Genomic DNA, 21,297 nt, shown 5'->3' with positions numbered 1-21,297 from the left:
TTGTATCGAGTGTGAAAATTGACCGCAATTAACGAATGTCAGTTAAACAAAAGTGCATGCTAACAAAGATTATAAAAGTTATTCGATTGATTCAGGCTCCATTGCATGACCTTGCGCATGAAGCCACGCAGAGAAGATTCACTAAGTTTACTCCACCCATTTTTTGACTGTGTCCAGCCACTTTCCCTTTGAGTGACCAAACAAAATAAGTGTTTTGTATTAATTCTGAGAAGCTCCAAGACTGTAATTTAAGTAGTGGCAATTATTTTTCGTAAGATCCGCGATAGGATTTGGCCCCACGAGAATGGAAATCGGGGGTACTCCCGGCTACCCTTCTCCGTATTTAGTGGCCGAGTGGCTTTATCCATTTGGCCACTAGACATTTCACTGAACCATTTACAATTAACAGAAAAGCATTTTACATATATTTTACATATTATAATAGGCCTATTTGTATTTAAAACACTTTTTATAGTATTAATTCTAGTAAAATGGCAAGAAGCTTAATCTTGAGGGTAGAGAAGAGTTTGATTTAAAAAAAAATTTCAAATGCTAATGAGTAAAGTCTTTATGTCCGACCCCCCACTCGAGATACGGCAAATGACTCCCATCTATCATCTCATCTCTTCGACTTCTAACCGCCAAAATTTAACATCACAAACCCTCCTAATATACGAACCTCTCTGCAAAATTTGAGAAATTTTCGACAGAAGGAACAGGAGTTATTAAGCTTCAAAGTGGGTGAACAAAATCGTAACGATCCCGTACACAATAATAACCATAGCCTATGCAGGAAAAAGCCCCAATTTTTTGTATTCCTTGATGTTTAAACCCAGTATATGCCACGTGAGTTACCCGTTGGCGAGGTGCGAACCCACGACCAACAAATAGTGTTCACTGGTTTTATGCATTTGGCCAATAGTAGGGATAGCCATTTTGAGACGATTTTTGTCAATAAAAAACGTTAACTTATGACGTTTACTGTATGCTAATTATAACTAGGTTAACACGAGAAGTGCAGAGTAATGTATTTTTCGTTACTTTTTTAAAAATTAAATCTCGTCGTGTTATATTTTATTTATATTTTATCTTAACGTTTCAATAATTTTATAGTTTAGCCTATTAAAAATTTCATGTCTACAACGCCTCACATTTTCAAATTTTTTCATTTATGACGGCGTTATCAGGTACGGAGGATTTGCGGGCCAATTCAAAATCATATTCAAAATTATCATAAGATCAACGTTTTAACAGCGAGACTTTGCATCGGTGCGCATAAGCATGAAATTTACCTAAATCCCAGCATCAACACTGAAATTTACTTGATACCCACTATCAACATTGAAATGTCTGTACAGGCTTAGACGTTTTTCAGAATAATGGATAACTCAGCTTAAACACACATCGCAGCCCTTGATCTACAGTAAGCCGATGTCCAGCAGACGAATTATCTGCTGGACATCGGCTTGCTTTACTTCAAAAGACCTCGTGAATGTTCCAAAACCAAAACCGATGTAGTGGGAAGGTTTGCTTTGGTTTATATTTATAGAGCAACGCGACACGTGGGCGATCTGCCGAAGGGGGTTGCTTCCCGGAAGGACTTTCTAAGGAAAATGACCCCAATTTAGGATTTATAAACGTGAAAAAAACCCGAAAAATTCCACGTGTTTGCCTGTTGGCCAGGCGCGAACCCGCTACCAACAATTAGTGTTCGATGGTTTTATTCACTTGTCTACTGACGGGCGCTCTTCTAGTTTGTACACCCTTGTTGCGGCTCTTCTACTGTGTAGACCTTTACTTCGGATTCCGTATACTATGGTATTTTAACTATATGCTTATATATGTATATAGATATGTAGTTTTTAACAGCACCTTACGTTCTTTCAACATGGGCTCCGTACGTGGCCCTGCATGTGTCAATGAGGTAACAAATCCATCCCATACTTTTTACAATATTTTATGTTTACATTCGCAGAATGTGGTGCCAGTTTGCTTTACAATCGAGATGAAACATGATTCTGTCAGAAATTGCTAACCCGCTGACGTCATTTTAATTAGCCGTTTATATTAAGGCAATAATCTGAAGAAATTAGAAGCGCTGCTTTTAAAGCCTAATTAATTGTGACGACATTGTATCTGTCGGAAGTCGGTGGAAACAATTTAAGAAGATGGACCGTTTCTAACCGTAAAGAATCCGGTTAAAGTTAGCAACCTCCTCGTTTTGTTGGAACCGAACCAACGTTTTGTATTTTGGCCAACTAATGCTTTCCTGTATGCAAATGCCGTTCGTTGTCGTCGCACTCGCAAGACTGTTCACGAAGACGGATCGCGTGTCATGTGATGACTCTGAATTGAGGGACTACCGAGGTAACAATAGCGAGGTTGAAGCCGAAGTTTTAAACGCGAAAACCTGTACGTCGGACGTTCAGCGCCGCCTTCCTGAAAGCCTAGAAGTTTAACAATGGCGTTTGGAATGTCGAGCATGATTCCACTGACTTTCCAAACGCCACTGTCAAACTTTTAGCCTTACAGGAAAGCGGATCCGAACGTCCAACGTACACGTTTTCGCGTTTAAAACTTCGGCCTCAACCTCGCTAATAAAAAATGAGAACTAGTCAAATTTGAAATAGGTTCTGTTAGCGTAGTTACTACAAAGATGCCACAGATCAGGTAAACACTATGCCTAATGGTTAGAGGAAGGTGAAATTGCGGATCCACGTTCATATTACCAATGTTTAATTGTGTATAATATGTAGAAAAAAGGCAGAATAAATAGTAAAAGAAAATACACTAAAATAATGTGCACGTGAATCATCGCATTGTTCCTGGAAGGTTGAGGTTTTGGGGTTTTTTTTACACAATTTAATCTGCAGAGATAACCCATAAGTAAATATATATCCTTATTTTCAGGCACTCTCTTATTTCATAATATATACATGATACAAATGTCACTTACGCACATTTGAGGAGGAGGACTTTCAATGGAAAAATGACCCCTATTTGGATGTTACACGCGTGAAGAAAACCCAGCAAACTTTCTTCAAAGCCTTAACCTAGTCGGACATGGAATCAATGTATTCTGCCATCTTGGTCCACACGGCATGCAATGTAAAGGTTTTCCACGGAAAGCGGATTTTCGTGAACGTCGTCACACTTCAAGATCCAGCAGATTCCAAACATGTCAGGTGACTGACTGGCCCTGGAAACTTATGGATGCCTCGTGTTACCAACGAATTCCGGGTGTTTTTGGTTCCGCGACTAGGAGCACGAACAGAACGGACGCTTTGTCCATGGGCCTACCGGGGAATATTTCAAGACCTTCTCCGATATGGCAATGTATTTTTCTGAATTACTACTGTTGACATTCAGGTTGTTTACTTATGGTGTTTTCATAGATTTACCAGTGATAATTCTCCGTAATGTACGCTTTCATGCTAGCACTTAGTGACAAATGGCAGCAATGATAACTGTCATAAATACGTGCCAACCGATTACACTGTATTCGCTGTGACAGTTGGAATGTGTGTTTACATCAGTTATCACGGCTTCTACTTGTCACTCTGACGTTTTGATGCAATCTCAAATGCATTCCATATCCGTTAATATTTGCAATTTCGGGTTTTTGTTCGATGTAACCCGAAGAAAGTCAATCGAAAAATAACTTTGCTGGAACCGTCGACAGCTTGTATGGCTCCGGTTCCAGCTGACCCGTGGACACATCCGTATGAGAGCGTAATAAGAATCATTTGCAGCAACATCGTGATTCTTTCTTGATTACAGTCTTATTATTCAAGCGCACCGAGTTCAAAAAACAGTCTAACATGGCGGTTATTTCAAATGATACTTGGCGATTAAAAAGTCGTAAATTTGGACTCCTGGCGGATGCGTGGAAGTTTCAAGATGGTCAATGAAATCGAATGCTACGCAATGCAGATCACGGGAACGAGATTCAAGACGAAAAAATTTAGTTGAATTTTTCATCACCGGGGAAAATTGGTACGACGACAGTCGGAAACGTATGTTTATGGCTATGAGGTGATATCGGAGGCGTGTGCACTCCATGTCGAAGCTGGAGCAGTTACATTGCATCGAAACTGAAGGCCAGTAGCTTTTTCTAACTCTTTCCGCTTTGTGAGCACTAAGACGGCCTCTTTTAGCAAGCCCATTATGCGTTCTGCCAGGCCCACAATGGGGCGGCCGGGTAGTGAGGGATGGGGCCCGACATATCCGGACGGACCACCCCCCGTAAAATTACTGGGAATTTTTCGACTCGTCCGGGCATTTGCATGCTACTTTTACTGTTTCTATGTCGTGCTGTTTTAGTATCTATACAAAAGGTTCTAAAATATATTAATACGCGACCATCTATTCATACTGTTTATTAACTAACCTTCATAATGGAAAATTTTCTCTTTACAGAAACTTCTCTTCACTGGCAACCCGACATAAAAATTTAGAACATGTTTGCTAGAAAGGAAGGTATTGATGCTTTATATCTCTGAAATCGATAGAATTCTATTAATATTTACTTAATTCTTTGTTCAATCTTGCAGACCACGTGCGAGATGGAAAACACTGCGACCTGTGCGGGTGCACCAATCCCGCCGTGCGTTGCGACAAATGCAATAGCCAAGTCTTCTGCCTGTCGTGTGACGACATGTACCACCGTCATCCAAAACGCCGACTGCACCTGCGCAAGGCCGTGGACAGTTTCAATCCAAAAGTTTCTTCCGCCCGACCGGTGACGCCCAATAAACCTCCTCCCGGTGATCCCTCCAAGATGCCGATACCCCCACCGAGAAAGAAGAAACCTAAGAATTTCTTCGGGACTTTGATGAGAGGGTCTTCGCCTAACGAAGTAATTAAATTTAATGGATTATACGTGGGATGGCCCGAACGTCATTTAACCAGCATTCTGGTTAAATGACGTTTGGGCCACCCTGTATTTGATGCGTGACGAAGTTGACTAATGATTTTGCAGAGTCCCATACTTCCTAAGAAGGAATTTTCGTGGATGGATAAATTCGGTACCATAAAGAGGTTTATGAGCAACAGACCCCTACCACCGCTTCCTGCAGAGTCGTCTCCTTCACCCGAACCGGCATTTCCTGTTGGAACGATATACCAGAACGTGCCAGACAGATTAGGTAATTAAAATTTGTAAATTAGAATAGATTACAACGAGTATTGTAATCTTTTCGTGTTGTAGATGGCACTCAACCGCCGTTACCCAGGATCGCTTTGCCACGTCGTCACAGCAACCCGTCGTTCGCGAACGGGACTCATCACGTGAACGGCACGGGCCCTCACCACTTGACGGATTCGGATCAGGACGAACGACCGATACCCCCGCCCAAACAGAACCAGTTTACGTTACAGGTAACGCGTTTAAACTCGGCGATTAAATGGAGATTTTCTTTTGTAATTTAACGTTAAATCTTTCCAGTTGTCGAACAACGACGAACAATTGGGAATTAACAGAGCAAGAGGAAATAGTGTCGGAGAACCGGGAAAATGGGGACAAGGTTCCAAAATTCTTCCAGATTCTCCGACTCTGCCAATGGAGTATCCAATTGGGGATAAACACATTATGAATCATCCTGGAATGATGCCTAATTATGCTACGTTCAGGAGACTTTCGCCGCATGCGGGATTAATCAAGTCTAGAAGGTAACGAAATAAATAAAATCACCTTCGTAATAATCACTTTCTTCAAAGAAAATGCCACGCGTGATTATTTTCCGTATATTTTTTCATTTTTCAATTTCTCTCTCACATTCCCAACTTCAGCACCGATTTGTAACAACTGTTGTTGTTCTTTCTGATACAGGAACTTCCGGTCACGCGACTGAACCACAAATAACAACAAGCAGCTGCTTGAAAATATATTTAACTGTTCTTAAATGTATCTTACGACCCCTTAATTTGAAATTGCCTGCGCTCCACGAAGCTATAACACGCTGCTGGTCGCACGGTGGATATTAAAAAAAGTGTTTGAGTATAAAATGCTCTAAGGGTTGTTTTTATCCCACGATATAATACGTTTTTTACTTCTGGGAATGATAGGACCCTCTGACGTATGTCAATTCGTATACCGTGGTACGTTAACCTTAATTATCTCGGTTATCCGGGTACGAAAGGTTTGAGAGTTCAGCAATAGTTCACGGCATCCGTATATTGTAAGAAACACGAAAATGACGTGCAAAAACAAAATGGGAAAAGCACAATAGGTTACAGAAGAGGCCCCGCGCTTGCCAGATTAGGGGACGTCAGAGATTACATCAAAATTTAAATTAATAAAGCTTGCAATAATTCGAGTGTCGGATCCATTAAACCGTGGGGGTACTCTTTACATCTTTAACGAGAGATAACCTTTATAATAATCGCGTTAATTTCTTTAAATTCTCGTGTTATTTCCGTAGCTGTAAATCTGTCGCACCATCAGAACTCTTTAATAGAAACTATTAATATTATTTTTTTCTTTAAAGCCCTTCTCCGTCTCCGACTCACGAAGGTGGCTCTTCCATGCATCAAAGCTCGAGTTTGACGGATCTAAACAGTTTGCCGGCAACACCCGGGCCGTATCCTTATTATCCTCATCACCCTCATCAGCCGTTTCTGCCCATGTTTCCTGCCCATTCTTACGCTCATCTCAACTGTCCTCAGTGCTACGTGGGTCCGTGGCCACCTTCTGCAGACAACTGCGAATACTGCAACTCTTCTAACGACCCCAAGCACAAGCATGCGCACAACTCTGCTGGTAACAGAGTGAAACGAAGTCAGAGTGTTATGTACGACAATATGAATAACCCCAGTGAGTTACTTACACTAATCTTCTTCTGTTGAAATTTAAATGAAACTAAGCCGGTGCGAATTTCATTTTGCTTTCAGTGCCGTATTTTCCGTTCGCTCCCGGATATGGACCCTTCTATCCTCACGGGCACCACTTCGAGACCCCGCCTTCACCCACGAGTTCTGCCAGATCGCTTCAGAATTCAAATCGTCAAAGAAGAAAGCACAACACGGATGACAACGCGTCGGTTGCAAGTTCGAACCGTAGCAGAGGGAAATCCACGTCTTCAGGACAACAGAAGTCTGTAGACAATGAATCCATGGAAATTAGTTCGGACGAAGAAGACGACGACGAAGAGGAGGAGGAAGAAATAGATAATAAGAAAAAGAGCGGCATAAAACAAAATTCAGGAGTAAAAGTGGAAGAAAGTAAGTTTCAATATTTGTAAATACACAAACGTACACACACAGACAAAGACACAGCCTAAGCACACAGATGCTTGTAAAGAAATAATCGGGCTTCAATTGAAAAAAATTGTACATCTATAAATTCGTCCGTCCGTCTGTCTTTTCTTAATCTCGAGAAAGGAGCAGACAGATGAAATCCGAGACCAGATATAGAAACCTTAGGGTAGGAGGCCGAGATGAACTATATACAAACTTCCAATGCAAAGCGGAAGTTACATTATTTCAATTCAAAAATTTCTCCCCGAAAGGCGTTAGATAGATGATGGGCACGACTCTATTGTTAAAGGAAAAGTATGATGTACAGGGGCAAGCCAGTACTAACTTGAGGTGGGAGCATATATTTTAAATTAAATAAATTAAAAATATGATTAAAAATTGCAGCCCGACATTGTGACGATGTCGCAATAAATAATTGCTCGTTTCTTTTCAGATTGTTATTTGTTTTACGGGAACACGACACATAGGTAATCTGCAGAGGGGATGGCCCCAGAGGACTTTTTAAGGAAAACTGGCTCCTATTTAGGTTTTAAATGAATTCTTTTTGTTTTGATTTTATTCTTAAAGTCTCTGGGGAGGGATCCAACACCCACATCATCCCCATAAGTATGCCAGACCTCTTGTAATTTTATTCTGCATTCGAACCTTTTGTCGTCTACTACCTCTAGGAAGCCGTGAAAATGGCGACTCTGCAACAGAGAAGACGTTTTGCATTCTGCAGTTCGCAAAGACGGAATCATTCGTCATGTGCAACATGATTTTCTCAGACAATTTCAAAATAACCAATCATGTAAGACATTCTTTGCTGATATAGACAATTCCAGAGGAACACAAAACGCGTTCAACTTTAGTAGAGTCGCCGTTTTTGTTTGAGATGATCCCTAGAAGTAGTAGACAACAAGGAGTTTGAATGCAGATGGAAGATGAAACACATTAACGATTGGTGTACATCTCGGGTAATCATTAACATAATTACGGTAATTTAAAACGGTAGCATTCATTTTGGAAGATCATGTATCAGAGGCACCCGCAGACTATAAAAACGGGAGTACAAGCTATAAAAAGGGCATCATGCATCATGTAAGAAGCTTTAAAGTAGGCCTACGATTCAATGTCGGATCAGCGCTCCCACAACATGGCACTGGTTGCAATCGGAGTTAACGTGGCCTCAAAAACAAGGAATATTCCTTGTTTTTGTGGCCAAGTTTCGGTCAGCGTACGACGAAATTGCATGGGAATTGGACAAATATCGCTCGTTAGTTTCTTTTGTATTTTATGTTTGCGTTTTCTGTTGTTTGTCGATAATGAAATTTGGGACCTCTTGGGGATCAGGAAAATGGCAACCCAGTGCCCGTGCCCTATGTACGGGTGCCCCTGCCATGTATTATTATTTAAAGTCCATAATCTTATATTTAAGTATTTATAATTAGATTAATACTAGGGCCGAATTATACAATCGTTTTCTTATTTCGTAACATAAATACAGTAAACTGACATCTTAATTAACTGCTTAACTGCGTAATCCAATTATGAAGCAAAATATTATTAAGTATTATCGTAATTAGTCTTGTTTTAATTATATTTTATTTATTAACAGGAAATGCCGCATCGCCGCAGCCTGGTAATCCTCTAAAGCCCTGGACCCCTAACGAATCGTGGTCGTGCGAATTCTGTACTTACATCAATCCTCCCGGAGTTCGAATCTGTACTATATGCTGCAAGACCATTACGGTCATGGGTTCGACGAGTAAAAATGTGCAGGAAGGAGATTTATTGGAATCGGAAGGTGCGCAAAGCGCTCCGTTGTCCAACCATGCCGATTTGGCCGCCGAGAGTAACGTTACGCAACTGACGTCGGCTCTAGACGAAGCCGAAAAGGTACGTCGGCACGTCTGTTCGAAACTAAACTGTAATCAATAGTCTGTTAAATCAGTGATCTTCAACCGTTAATCGGGAAAAAAGAAATTAACACGTCACTACGTGCTACTCGTGTATAAACGTATTGTCAGGTTAGCCGTTATAAAAACTAAACTGGTGTCTTTTTCAAATACATTATTATGTTTTGAAAACACGAGGGCAGTAGAGATTTCACCAATTTGTAAAAGTCAGTACAGTATACAATTCTTACTTACAAGTGTACCTGAATATAAAACAAAACGTACTTGGGTTACTCTGTGTATACACAGGGTCTTCCGAAAAGAATGGAAGACCCTGTGTGTATACAGAGTGGAAACTTGGGCTTTTATTCTATCGATTGGAGTACGTCACGTGCTTCTCGGATAATAATTAACCCAATTACAGTAATTTAAAGTAGGAACATTCATTTTGGAAGACCTTGTGTATCTACAGACACTTTAGAGGTGTTTTTGTTCTACTCTTTTCACCCCGTGGACACTAAAAAGGGTTATAAGATTTTGATATATTAATTTGACTAATTTAAACTACTTTTCTTTTTAATTGGTTTTTATTAGAAAGTTTGAAATATAACCGAGTTGAAAAGCACTGATTTTTAGATTACGTCTTGTGTTATTTAGCTATAAATTAGATTAATGTTACCTATGGTTCTAAGATGGCGGCTCGTCTCTGATTCCAGCAAATAGAAGAAAGGAAACAGTTCTAACCTAACCTAACCTATTCTAATAATTTTGTTGGTAATAATTATGGTAATTTATTAGAATAGGATAAGTTAGGTTAGGTTAGAACGTGCGTCCCCACTGTTTCCTTTCTTCTATTTGCTGGAATCGGAGGCGAGCCGTCATCTTGGAACCATAGGTAACGTTAACCATAAATAAGTTTTCTATTGACATTTTTTGAAAATACTTTATTACTTTGAATTTAAGATGCGTTTCAAATGTAAGACGTATCCCGACTTTAAGTTCAGAAATACGCGAGTATCAAATTCAAAGTAAAACAGTATTTTAGTTTAACATTATAGAAAAATGTTTAGAGTTAATGGAAAACTTAATTGGATTAAAATATATTTGTAGTTAGAAAACATTCGCAAATTAATTGGAGTCTTGACAACTTACCTTACCTTTTCTTTATTTCATACGAACAGAAAATCGTAACAAAGAGTTGATCTTTTTACAGCTCGTTCCACCTAAATGTGTCAATTTGCTAAATGTCTGTCCGTCACGGGTTAAATTTAAAAAGTGGGCATATTTACGTTGATAGGAGGTTTAAAAAGAAGGCCGATTTCAGTATATGGGACTGGCCTTTTAAAGCTCTCACCCACCATTCCAGTTCTATTACATAAGTGCATGTTCCGGCTGAATAAAAAATGAAAAAATGGCAATGGCAAATTGTGAAGACTCCAATTTATTTGTATGTATATATTAGTAAACTCTCATCCCGGTTTATCATCGTCTCATGTAAAGATTACTTCCGAGGAATAGACTCGAAAACACCAGCAGTCGGCGGCATTCGACCAACCCGTCTTTACAACACACCAATTTGTATTTTTAGGAGTTAACTCTCGAGACTTGTGTTTCTCGTGACAAATAGCGGGTCATTCATTAACAAGCACAGCAGCGCCAAATCTACTCCTCGCAAGTAAACTTTCCACGTGCATAGTTAAACTAATCATTAATTAAAGCCTTTATCTTAAAGTACTGTACATATAATTTATCATTTTAGGAAATTATCTACGCTGTCTTTCCCTCTATCCTTTTTACTAATCACTTAATTTTTTCTGAATTGCAAGTCGAATATTCCATACATTGTCAAGTACACACTAATACATAATTCAGTAAACGTTTTTTATTTCAATTAATCTGCTTTGCTTCTATGTTTAAAATCTCATCTTTGTAATCTAAATCGATGGACACAATAACGCCACAAATATACAGGGTGGTCCAAGAGTCAGTAAACATATAAAGAAAACCATACTCCAGGGAGTTTTTGACGTATGGCAAAGAGATTAGGGTAGAAATGAATATATTTACGGGGGTTTCGTCTAGAAAGGTGTCGAAATTAGTTCCAATTATATCCACCAGGGACGCTTTGATCCGTGACTGATTTATAGTCGAGCACACGCGGTAAAGCACCACGTGGTGGTGACAATTGGAACTCATTTTGACACGTTTATGGGGAAAACCCTTGTCATTCTATGCATTTTCATGCTAATCTCGTTACCATAGATCATAAATTTACTGAAGTATCGAATTTCTAGATGTTTACTGACTTTTCGATCACACTGTGTTTCGTGTAAAGAAAAAGAAAAACAATTAAAGAGTGTGTTGATATCGTTATTTATAGCAGTGACAAATTTTATGTTGCAGAAAAGCTCGAAAGGAAGAACACCTTCTAGGTGATTTTCTGTATCGAATCGACTGGTTGGAAACCATTTTTGCAGCTCGATTATTAAAAAATTTAATGAGAAAGGAATTGAAACGAAGCTTTTTTTTAAAAAAAAAAATTATATACACATATATAACAATAGCTAGATGGGTAGAAAAGTGAAGATTTTGCTTATTATCTTGTGAGAAATTGAGCCATTGTTTAGATTTTATTTGATACAATTTGCACTTTTTATACTACTTTGCGTTAAGCAAATTTTGTAGCAATTTTCTCTGAAAAAATAAAAATTGTTTGGTTTAAAAATCTGTCGTCTTCTTTTCCTGTTAAATTCTAACGGCACACTTCAATTTTTCTTTATTCCTTTTCTACTCAGAATTCACTCTGCTACGTTGGTACACCCTTTTATACGCGGCATAGCCCGAAAGTCAGTTAATTGGGATATATTTTAAAACAGTATTGTTTTCATGTTTTCGGAATTCCCTTATGATTTCTTTCAGTAAATAGAAGTAAAGCAATTTAACACCCGTAAAGAACACGTGTAAAAAGCGGCCGGATAAAGAGTCGAGTGACCTAACCCGTTTCAAAAGGAACAGGCCACGTCATTGACTGGCTTATCCGGCTGTAGCAAAGCCGATTTACCGGGCACACGCTCGTAAAGTAGCTAAATTTATTAAGTGGAACACGAAATTCATTTCAAACAATTAACTTTTTTTCTTGAATTAATGTAATTATTAATTTACAAATTTACTAACGATAGTAATTAAATTATCTCTGGAAATTTTTTTTGAAAATTCGTTCGAAAAGTAAGTAATTAAAATGTAGAATATTTGTTAATTTTTCTGGTGGTAGGAAATGAATAAAGAATTAAACGAATTAATGAAAGTGAAGGATGAAAGCCAAGAGGAGGGCAAAGTGAAAGAGGAAATTGAGGAAACGAAAAATGAAGCTGTTGAAGCACAAACACAGAAAATTCAATATTGCGAGATAGCCATTGGCACAGATACTTTGCCAGAGCCCACAGAAAACGGAAGTGTCCACGTGAACACGAGCGAACACTACGTAACGGAGACTTCTACAACAGCAACTACGACCCTCAACAACGTGAAACGGAGAGATTCCTCGTGTCAAACTTACGACAACGTAACACTAGCGACTAACACGGACAATAAATTAGACGTGCCACACGCAGCTCCATTGACAAACGGATATAACGGTAACGCAGAAACGAGGACGGTGTCGTTGGGTACGTCTCCCCCGAATTACCAGAAGGAAGATGGAATGTCCCCGCAGTTTTATCCGGAGAGGAGCAATCTCGCGGGTATGAGGCGCTCCCTGTCTCGTCTTTCGCTAAATTACGGGCCCAGACAATCGGAATTTCGGCAGCAGCAGTACCAGAGTCAAGATTGGTTGGGTTACGGAGAACCGTTGTATAGAAGTGTTAGCCAGTCCTCGTTGACGGGTGATTCGGTAAGTGAGAGTTTTCCGTTAGACTAAATGAAAATTAAATATATAAATATCCCAGAATGAATTCGAATCCTTAGGATATTTGGAGTCCTGATTTACGAAGGAAGAAACCGGATTATTATTTGAGTATCGAAGAGTTGGTGGAGAGGCGTCGACAGGAGGCAATGAGAGCTCAGGGATTAGAAATTGTTCGCATGATTCGAGTAAGTTACGTTTTTTGCAATTTTAACACAACATGCAGACGAGGGTAAGGGACCCGACACCCAATTTTAACACTTGTGGGTTCTCGTCTCGCCAACGGGTTGGCCACGGAAAGTTTTCTTGATTTTCTTCACTTGTGTAACACCTACGTAGGGGCCAGTTTACTTATTCCAATGGCAGACATCGCCAGCCCACGTGTCGCAGTGGTGTATACAAACAAACAATTACATTATTTCTACTGCCAGTGCTGATATACCAGAGATTTAGTAAACACAGGGTGGCTGGAAAGTAACTGAGAAATCGCTATAATTTCTATATTTCTGATGCAAAAGTGATAAAAATTAATTGACATGTACCTTATTAAATGTAAATACGGATGCACACCTTAAAATTTAACATAGGCACCAACGCCATCTACTAACGACACGTTTACCTTAGATCGCGACTTGGACCAACGATCACTTCTCTGCGCTTCCGCAACCGAGCCCATGTCAACTTAACTTCGAATGACAATTCTTGATTGTTTCCGGACAGATTACGGCACGACGTCCTTCCACCATACACCACCGTTTCTGCACAGTGACCACTAATTTCCACACCCTGTATTGTGCAGCAGTCTGCGCACGCTACAAGGTGGAAAAAAAGATGGCCGCGGGTGGCCATTTTTTTTTTCACTGCGGGTGCGGCCTCTCTCGTTCACTGCCCACACCACCGATGCCGGAATTATAAAATTTCATTGATAGGCGTACGTGGACACAAGTTTTATTACGACCACACTGTTATTACAAAAATTATAGCGTTTTCTCAATACCTAGTTACTTTCCAGCTCCCCGTAACTAATACGTATCAGTAAATTGTTTAAATTATGTATTTAAGAACACCAATAAACACGCGATTCACTCCAGTTTTTCTATATTACGATGTTTTCAGGAAGCTGAACAAAAAGGATTTACCGCCGACGATTTGCAAATAGCTCTAAATAATTGTGGCAAATCAAATCCAGTGGAGTGGTTAGAAAATAATTGGAAGAATATGGTAAAAACTGTGGTTACTCTGGCTACTAATTACGGCCACGACAAGAAAGAAAACGACATTGGCATCGTCTCGTCCAACGAAGCGAGGGAAGCATTAAAAATTCACAAAGGAAACATTTGGGCTGCGGTTACGGAATGTGTAGAAAGCAGACAGAGGAAAGTAAGTAGATTTCCCCCTATAAACACCTCTCAAAACACCCCAAACGTATCTAAATCCTTTGTTTTAATAACTAGTTCTTGGAGTTATCGGCGCGGGGTAATTTCAGTCGCAAAGAAGTCATCGGTGCCTTAACCTCCAACGAAGGAAACGTCGAGTTAGCTTACACCGAACTAACGAAAGCCACCCTGAAACCATTTTTAATGAGGATCTGGGGTCAAGGTTCGGGTGTAGAAAACGAAAGCGGTGTCGTATTACGTCAACACAAGTCCGAAACGAGAAATTTATATAATGAAAATATGAAAACCAATTCCATATACGATAATTTCCCTCATAAAGATGATTACGATCTAGAATTGGACGATTACGGCTGGAATGATGGGGTGAGCGATGCATCTTTTCGGGAATACGACAGTAAACCGGACAGTCGTAGTAACGATGACGATTACGAATACGAAAACAGCTACGATTATCCAGAATCTAATTATAAGTATGACAAAAAGGGTAATTTGGTACCACGTCATCAAAACGTCGGCGATTTTCGTGCAGACTATAATGAGGTTTTGGACTTAAGTCAGCAGGCGAAAGTCGTAGAAAACGACGATAAGAAGGAAGAAAGTAAGAAGAACAGATCGTCGGGATTCCTCAGCAAATTGGTTTCGTTAAAGAAAACCAACAAGGACCAGACGAAACCGGAAATCGCCGCCAACGTCGTTGAAAATTATAAAGAGGAAGATGGTAGCAAGACGGATTCAAAGAAGTTACAAGCGGCATCCAATGAAAATGTAAGCAAACAGAAAGTTAAAAGCGAAGATGCGACAAGTAGGGATGAAGATAATACGAAATCGGTAGGAAACTCGGCAACAGATGGTAATTCGGAGCCATTATCAACTGCATCGAGTCAAGTAAACGAAGTGAAGAAAGCTTCAATGAAATCAAATTCATCTTTTTCTAATCTCCTGAAGCATTTCTCATCGGATAAATCGGTTTCTTCTAAAGGAGAAAGTGAAAGTTCTCCGTCAAAAAATTCCACTAAGGATAAGAGTTTAACTTCTAAAGAAATTTCGGACGTAACAGAAAGAAATTCTAGTAAATCTCCACACAAAGAGGAGGAAAAAAGCGTAGAAAAGTCGGAAGAAACGGAGAATGCCACAAAATCCGAGGAAATTCGGGAAAATGTCGATAGCAAAAATACCACGAAAGCAAATTTGGAAACCGAGAAAGTATCGAGTAACTTTGAAAACAAAGAAAAAGAAGAAGTTAAAGAAATAAAAAGCGCAACGGGTGCCATATCCAAGAATACCAAAAGATCGGAGACTTCGATGATCGGAAAAACGATCGGAAAGTTCAATTTCATGGGTTCAAAGTCTACGGTGGACAAGAAGAGTCCCGAAATTACAAGGACGATAAAAAAACAAACAGAAAATACACCTCTGAATCAGAACAAGACCAAAGAAAAGTCCATTCAACAAGTTAAGGATCAGGATTCTCGAAGCGAATCGCCGAGCAGTCCGAGTCCAACTCCTCTTGCAGACATTGCAAATATAAACAGCAACGACAAAGAAGCCATCAAGAGTAACAAGGAGGAGAGTAAGAGCGTAGACGTTAAAACAGAAAGGACGGGTTCTCCCTTAGGAAAAAAGAATATTTTTAATAGGTTTTCGGGAGAGAAGACCCTCAGCAAGAAAGAAACACCAAGTATTAACGCCGCACCACCGAAAAAAGATGACATTTTGGGGAAGAAGAGAACTTGGATGACGTCCTTGCAGAAGCCAAACGAGAAGCAACTGATCTTCGAGGTATGTACTAACTTTTCGTAAGCAGAAACTGAATATTTTTTTGACAAATTTCGTTTGCAAATGGCACAGAGGAAAGTAAGAAGACTCCTAGCGGAAGAGAAATGCGACACGTACGAGAAGGCCGAAATAGCCGTTAAGCTGATAGAAATGAACTTCAACGATGACGACGTTATTCAGGCAATGAAAGACTGTTCGTCCATGGATCAGGCTTTCACCTACTTGCAACAGGATTGCGAATTGTGTGTTGGAATTTATCCCGCTAGCAAGGTATTGCAGTTAAAAATAATTAGCGAATTTTCGGGTGGATCAAAAATGTCTGCGCCCAACAGCTCAGAATTAAATCGCCAACGGACTGGCGTGGAGTTTTCCTGGTTTTCTTCACGTTTACACCTAAATAGGGGTCAGTTTCGTTTAGAAAGTCCTCACGGGAGGCATCCCCCTTACCGTATGCAAATAAACCAGTTGCGACCTCCTTTGGGGTCGGAATCCTTCCTTAGTGTTTAGACGCAAAGAAGTTTCTTTTTGAAGGCACAGATGATCCAGACAATCAAATTCTGGTGATTACGTCAAGCAGTAGACACAGAATAATAGTTTGAAGTGCCAAAATGTGCTCGACACGGACTTTTTGATCCGCCCATGCAAAATAACATCACAAATGATAAGAAAACTCAATTTATTTCCACAGATGATATCTATGATCCATTGCATCCACAGGGCATGCAGAGATTGCTTAAGGACCTACTTCACTATTCAAATTAGAGACCGAAACATAAGGGAGCTGATGTGCCCCTACTGTAACGAACCCGATTTAGACAACGAAGACATCGCCATGGATTACTTCAATCACCTGGACATCATGGTAAACGTTAATTACTCCAACCGTTTCATCTTTAATTCCATAATTTACACTACTTTTATCGAATTTTTAGTTGAAGCAACTTGTAGATCCGGACATTCACGAGTTATTCCAACAGAAACTGAGAGATCGAGTGTTAATGAAGGATCCGAACTTTCATTGGTGTTCTCAGGTAACCACGTGTTCTAATATTTGAATATTCTTGCGACAAAATCTAATTTTCTGCCAAATTTTCAGTGCTCGTCGGGATTTATAGCGGTTCCGGATCTGACGAAACTAGTGTGCCCCGACTGCAAGGCGGTGACTTGCGCACAGTGCAGAAGATTGGTAAGTTTTGCAACTTGGCGCGTGACGCGTACAGAAGGAATTTCAATTGTCTACGTCACTTATCAACTAATTTCGTTTTTTATAAAGTGGGAGAAACAGCACGAAGGTATAAGTTGCGAGCAGTTTACCGAATGGAAAGAGGCAAACGATCCTGAAGCGCAGGCAGCCGGATTAGCCAAACATCTTACGGATAATGGAATAGGTATTTAGTCGAGCCGGATGATTTTAATCGTAATTAAAATCTCCACAATTAAAAGAATCGCTCGCACTTTTACAGATTGCCCCAACTGCAAATTCCGTTACAGCTTAGCCAAGGGTGGATGTATGCACTTCCGGTGCATTCAGTGCCAGTACGATTTCTGCAGCGGATGTGGCAAACCTTTCAAGATGGGACAGGTGCCGCGTTGTGCCAAATTTCATCCTTTTCTCGTAGACTAAGTTTATTTAATATTTGAATTATGTTTTGCAGAAATGTACGGTTTCCGATTTCTGCGCCAAACTGGGCCTGCACGCTCATCACCCGCGTAACTGCCTCTTTTACTTGAGAGATAAAGAACCCGCCGATCTTCAGAAGTTACTAGACGTATGTTAATTGTGTAACTGAAAAGAAATTATGATTTTTGGAGACATTTAAATATATATTACTCTTTTATTTCCCAAGGAGAATGGTATAGGTTATAATAGAGAACCATCAGAGGGAACAGAAGTGCAAAACGTATGCCAAGTAATGGAGCAGAAAGAGACCCCTCAGGGAATGAAGGACGATATATGCGGTAAGGAAGTGGAGCAGGAATACGCAGGACTTTGCAGGTAAATACCTTTCATACATGGTGTTCCCTCGAACGTTCCTAGTTTTGTGGATTAATTATGGGAAAAGAAACGTGAGTACGAGACTCCAGACCAAGGGTTCCCGAACTTTTGGACGAGATTTTTACTCGTGACCCTTCACTAATTTGCCTTTTCTCTCCTATTTTACCCCTCTTTTGCACTAGGTGCACTGAGAGAGCTTAACGAAGGGGGAATGCCATTCTCGGACTTGAAAACGATTTAATTGCGTGTGTTTCGAATGCACAGCACAGATTCAGAAGATAGTTTCCGAGAAACAAGCACGTGTTTCACAGTAATATTCTGTTTTGTTGTGTAGAACCTCGTGCGATCCCCCTACGATGGCGCGACTAAACTTTGGGAACCGGAGCTCTAGACAATGGTAATATCCAGTAAATCCGAAAAATTAAGTTACTACATTAAATTAGTACGTTTTCTACACTTGCTTCTAACATATATCCGGTCTTTACTTGATTTTAGCACACGTCCTCACTAGCTGTTGGAGTCACACTGTTAATGCACGCGGGGCTCTCGTGTCTGGCACTTTTATAGTGCACACACCTTCCTTGACGTGCCCACAAAGAATGTTCGAACAGACCGAGAAATGGGGGTATCTAGCGATCTAGACAGCAGCAGAGAGAGACCCTTTCGAGCGCATACACGTGAAACTTGGAGTATCGACCGACATTCTCCCACACGTTTTATTCACATACGCGAACAGATGGATTATACAGAACAGTTTAAAACTAGAGACGTTCAGGGGAACGCCCTGTAATTTATTTAACAAACAATGGTACTGTTGGTGTATATCCGAGAAAAACCTTACTGGATTCTGTAAAGAATGATGTCCAAAGTGCATTTACTTAATTAATTTTCCATAGCTTCTTTAATTAATGTGACAAAACTTCCAGTACAGTTAACACACGAGAATTTCGTCGAAATTAAAACTTAAAACCATTCAATTGCTCGCGTCGACTTTGGACGTCATTTACATTCGTTAGCATTCGCAATCCATTTACATTTAAAAATATTTAATTTTCAGAATCCATTATGTTGAATATTTGGGTAATTTAGTCAATAAGTACAACATAGACCCTCTACCCATCTTCACAGAAGATGATCTGGAAATGGTGTTGAAGAGGGCCCAGATACGTCTGCCTTCTAGGCAAAACCACGAATCTCACCAACAGCAGCGTGAGAAGTTGATAAAGGTGAATATTTAATGCCTTACACTCTTCTTTTTTTTCTGTTTCCGAAACGGCAGGTTACACTTCGTCGAGTATTTGGTCAGTCTCGTCAATCGGAATTACATAGATCCTCTGCCCATATTGGATCTCCAGGACATGCAGCTAGTGCTGCGCAGGGGTCAGATTGCCGTCCCGGAAAGGGACGACAAGGAAGGTGACGAACGCTATAGGGAGAAACTGACGAAGGTTTGTCTTTCTGGTGATCATCGGTGGCTTTAATACATGCATGAATATGGTTTGTGTGCATGAATTTAACAATACCATGTGCGGTGTGCCTCTAGAACAATTTGTGTATTTATATTTTTATTAGTAATATGTTTAAACTTGTGTGAATTGTGTAGATTAAGAATTTCTAGAGGGTTAATTATAGTCGAAAATACACCGATGCCTCGTACTTCGAACTTAATTCTTTTCAGTAGGCCGCTCGAACTCCGAATCAATTTTCCCTATTACAAATAACGGAAGTGAATTAATCCGTGCCCGCCATTGGCCGAGTGGATAAAACCAGTGAACACTAGTATTTAGTCGTGAGTTCGAACCTCGCCGTGTGGAGTTTTCCGTTTACTCTTCAAGTCAGTAACACCTAAATAGGAGAGTTTCCCATAAATGTCCTCCCTCGGCAGATCGCCCACGTGTCCCTCGCCGTAATCAAATAAACCAAACCAATTAAAGCGTTCCCAGACCCTAAACAATACCCATTCCGTTAACCTTAAACAGCAACTACACATAATTAACAGTTAAATGCCCTAAATAAAAACACACAAGCGTAACACAAGAGGTGGCGTTTACGCAGCGAGCGCATTACTTTCAGTCAGTTTCGAACTTTAAAGTATCGTTCGAATTCCGGATCGAATTTAATGTTTCAACTCTGGAAGTATGAGGTATCATTGTATACACTTTAGAGTAAAACCACTTACGGTGAGACCTTTCATATATTTTCACGAGAATTCTATTAACATAATATTCAATTTATTATTCGGCGTGTAATTTTACACGAAGTCAAAGGATTATTCAACGTCTAGAACAAAACAAAAAATGATTTAAATTTGAAGAAATGTTCCAAACATTTGACAAAAATTCCCTCAAAAGTTATTGCCAGTATCCGGGTTTCTATCATCCTCGCACCCATCGAAATTACTTTTTATAATGTAAAGAGGGCAACACCAAATCGGACCCTTACCGCTAAGTAATAATTAGTAGGAATCCGATATACGCAACCTGCAATAAGGGTGTAGAAGAGCGGCAGTGTGGGCACCGCTGACGCATGAATTCTCTCACAATTTGTTATACACAGGGCATGGCCCAAAGGTGATTTAACCAGTAATATTTTAAGAACGGTCGAAAACAATTTGGAACAGCCGCGCGTTTTTATTTGCGATTCGGTTACTTCTAGTGAAGCAAACGAATGCATATGTAGCGTTAACTGGCTTTTGGGCTACCCTGCATAATAATAATAATAAAACATAGGATTAAGCGCTTAAAATTCTTATGAAGTGTATAAAACAAAACGAGCCGTTAATATTAAGCAATTGTATTGTAAAACCAGAATTTAGTTGCGCGTTTTTAAATATAAAAGATTAATTATTAAATAAATTATTGCGCGACCGGTAAGATGTAAGAAAGTACTACTTTGTTGTTTGGAGAGTTGAGAAAACTTCGTGTTGATCAGCGCGAACCCGCGACATCTACTGGCACTTGGTGTTTTTTTCCAATCAAATACAACCGGTGGCTTTTATGGCACTAATTGTATTTCTCGGCCGCCGACAAATCGTCCTCTCCAAACAATGATGCAGTAACGTAGAGATAAATTATATTCTGTTTATACTTTTAT

General features: G+C 39.9%; 1 protein-coding gene across 3 annotated transcripts in view; it reads left to right on the top strand.

The window, feature by feature from the left end:
• The window catches only part of LOC136969804 (E3 ubiquitin-protein ligase lubel-like), a 28,389-nt gene that overhangs the window by 6,123 nt on the left and 969 nt on the right, over positions 1-21,297 (top strand). For 2 of the 3 annotated variants that reach the window (XM_067264070.1, XM_067264069.1), the window contains 21 exons: positions 4,420-4,479; positions 4,554-4,858; positions 4,982-5,147; positions 5,210-5,379; positions 5,447-5,670; positions 6,489-6,814; positions 6,892-7,221; positions 8,855-9,135; positions 12,406-13,023; positions 13,098-13,223; positions 14,152-14,415; positions 14,490-16,211; positions 16,281-16,478; positions 16,897-17,070; positions 17,141-17,239; positions 17,305-17,394; positions 17,482-17,596; positions 17,672-17,790; positions 17,864-17,977; positions 18,056-18,204; positions 19,484-19,652. In XM_067264070.1, the coding sequence (XP_067120171.1) occupies positions 4,461-4,479; positions 4,554-4,858; positions 4,982-5,147; positions 5,210-5,379; positions 5,447-5,670; positions 6,489-6,814; positions 6,892-7,221; positions 8,855-9,135; positions 12,406-13,023; positions 13,098-13,223; positions 14,152-14,415; positions 14,490-16,211; positions 16,281-16,478; positions 16,897-17,070; positions 17,141-17,239; positions 17,305-17,394; positions 17,482-17,596; positions 17,672-17,790; positions 17,864-17,977; positions 18,056-18,204; positions 19,484-19,652 (5,778 nt within the window). In that variant the 5' untranslated portion in view covers positions 4,420-4,460. Of the gene's footprint in view, positions 1-4,419; positions 4,480-4,553; positions 4,859-4,981; positions 5,148-5,209; positions 5,380-5,446; positions 5,671-6,488; positions 6,815-6,891; positions 7,222-8,854; positions 9,136-12,405; positions 13,024-13,097; positions 13,224-14,151; positions 14,416-14,489; positions 16,212-16,280; positions 16,479-16,896; positions 17,071-17,140; positions 17,240-17,304; positions 17,395-17,481; positions 17,597-17,671; positions 17,791-17,863; positions 17,978-18,055; positions 18,205-19,261; positions 19,431-19,483; positions 19,653-21,297 lie in introns of all 3 variants that reach the window. The other variant, XM_067264071.1, reaches the window with a different exon arrangement.

Source organism: Centruroides vittatus, unplaced genomic scaffold (assembly GCF_030686945.1).
Source record: "Centruroides vittatus isolate TY-2023 unplaced genomic scaffold, ASM3068694v2 contig_181, whole genome shotgun sequence".
In the NCBI taxonomy this organism is placed as follows: domain Eukaryota; kingdom Metazoa; phylum Arthropoda; class Arachnida; order Scorpiones; family Buthidae; genus Centruroides; species Centruroides vittatus.
This window is presented reverse-complemented; position numbering and strand designations above follow the sequence as displayed.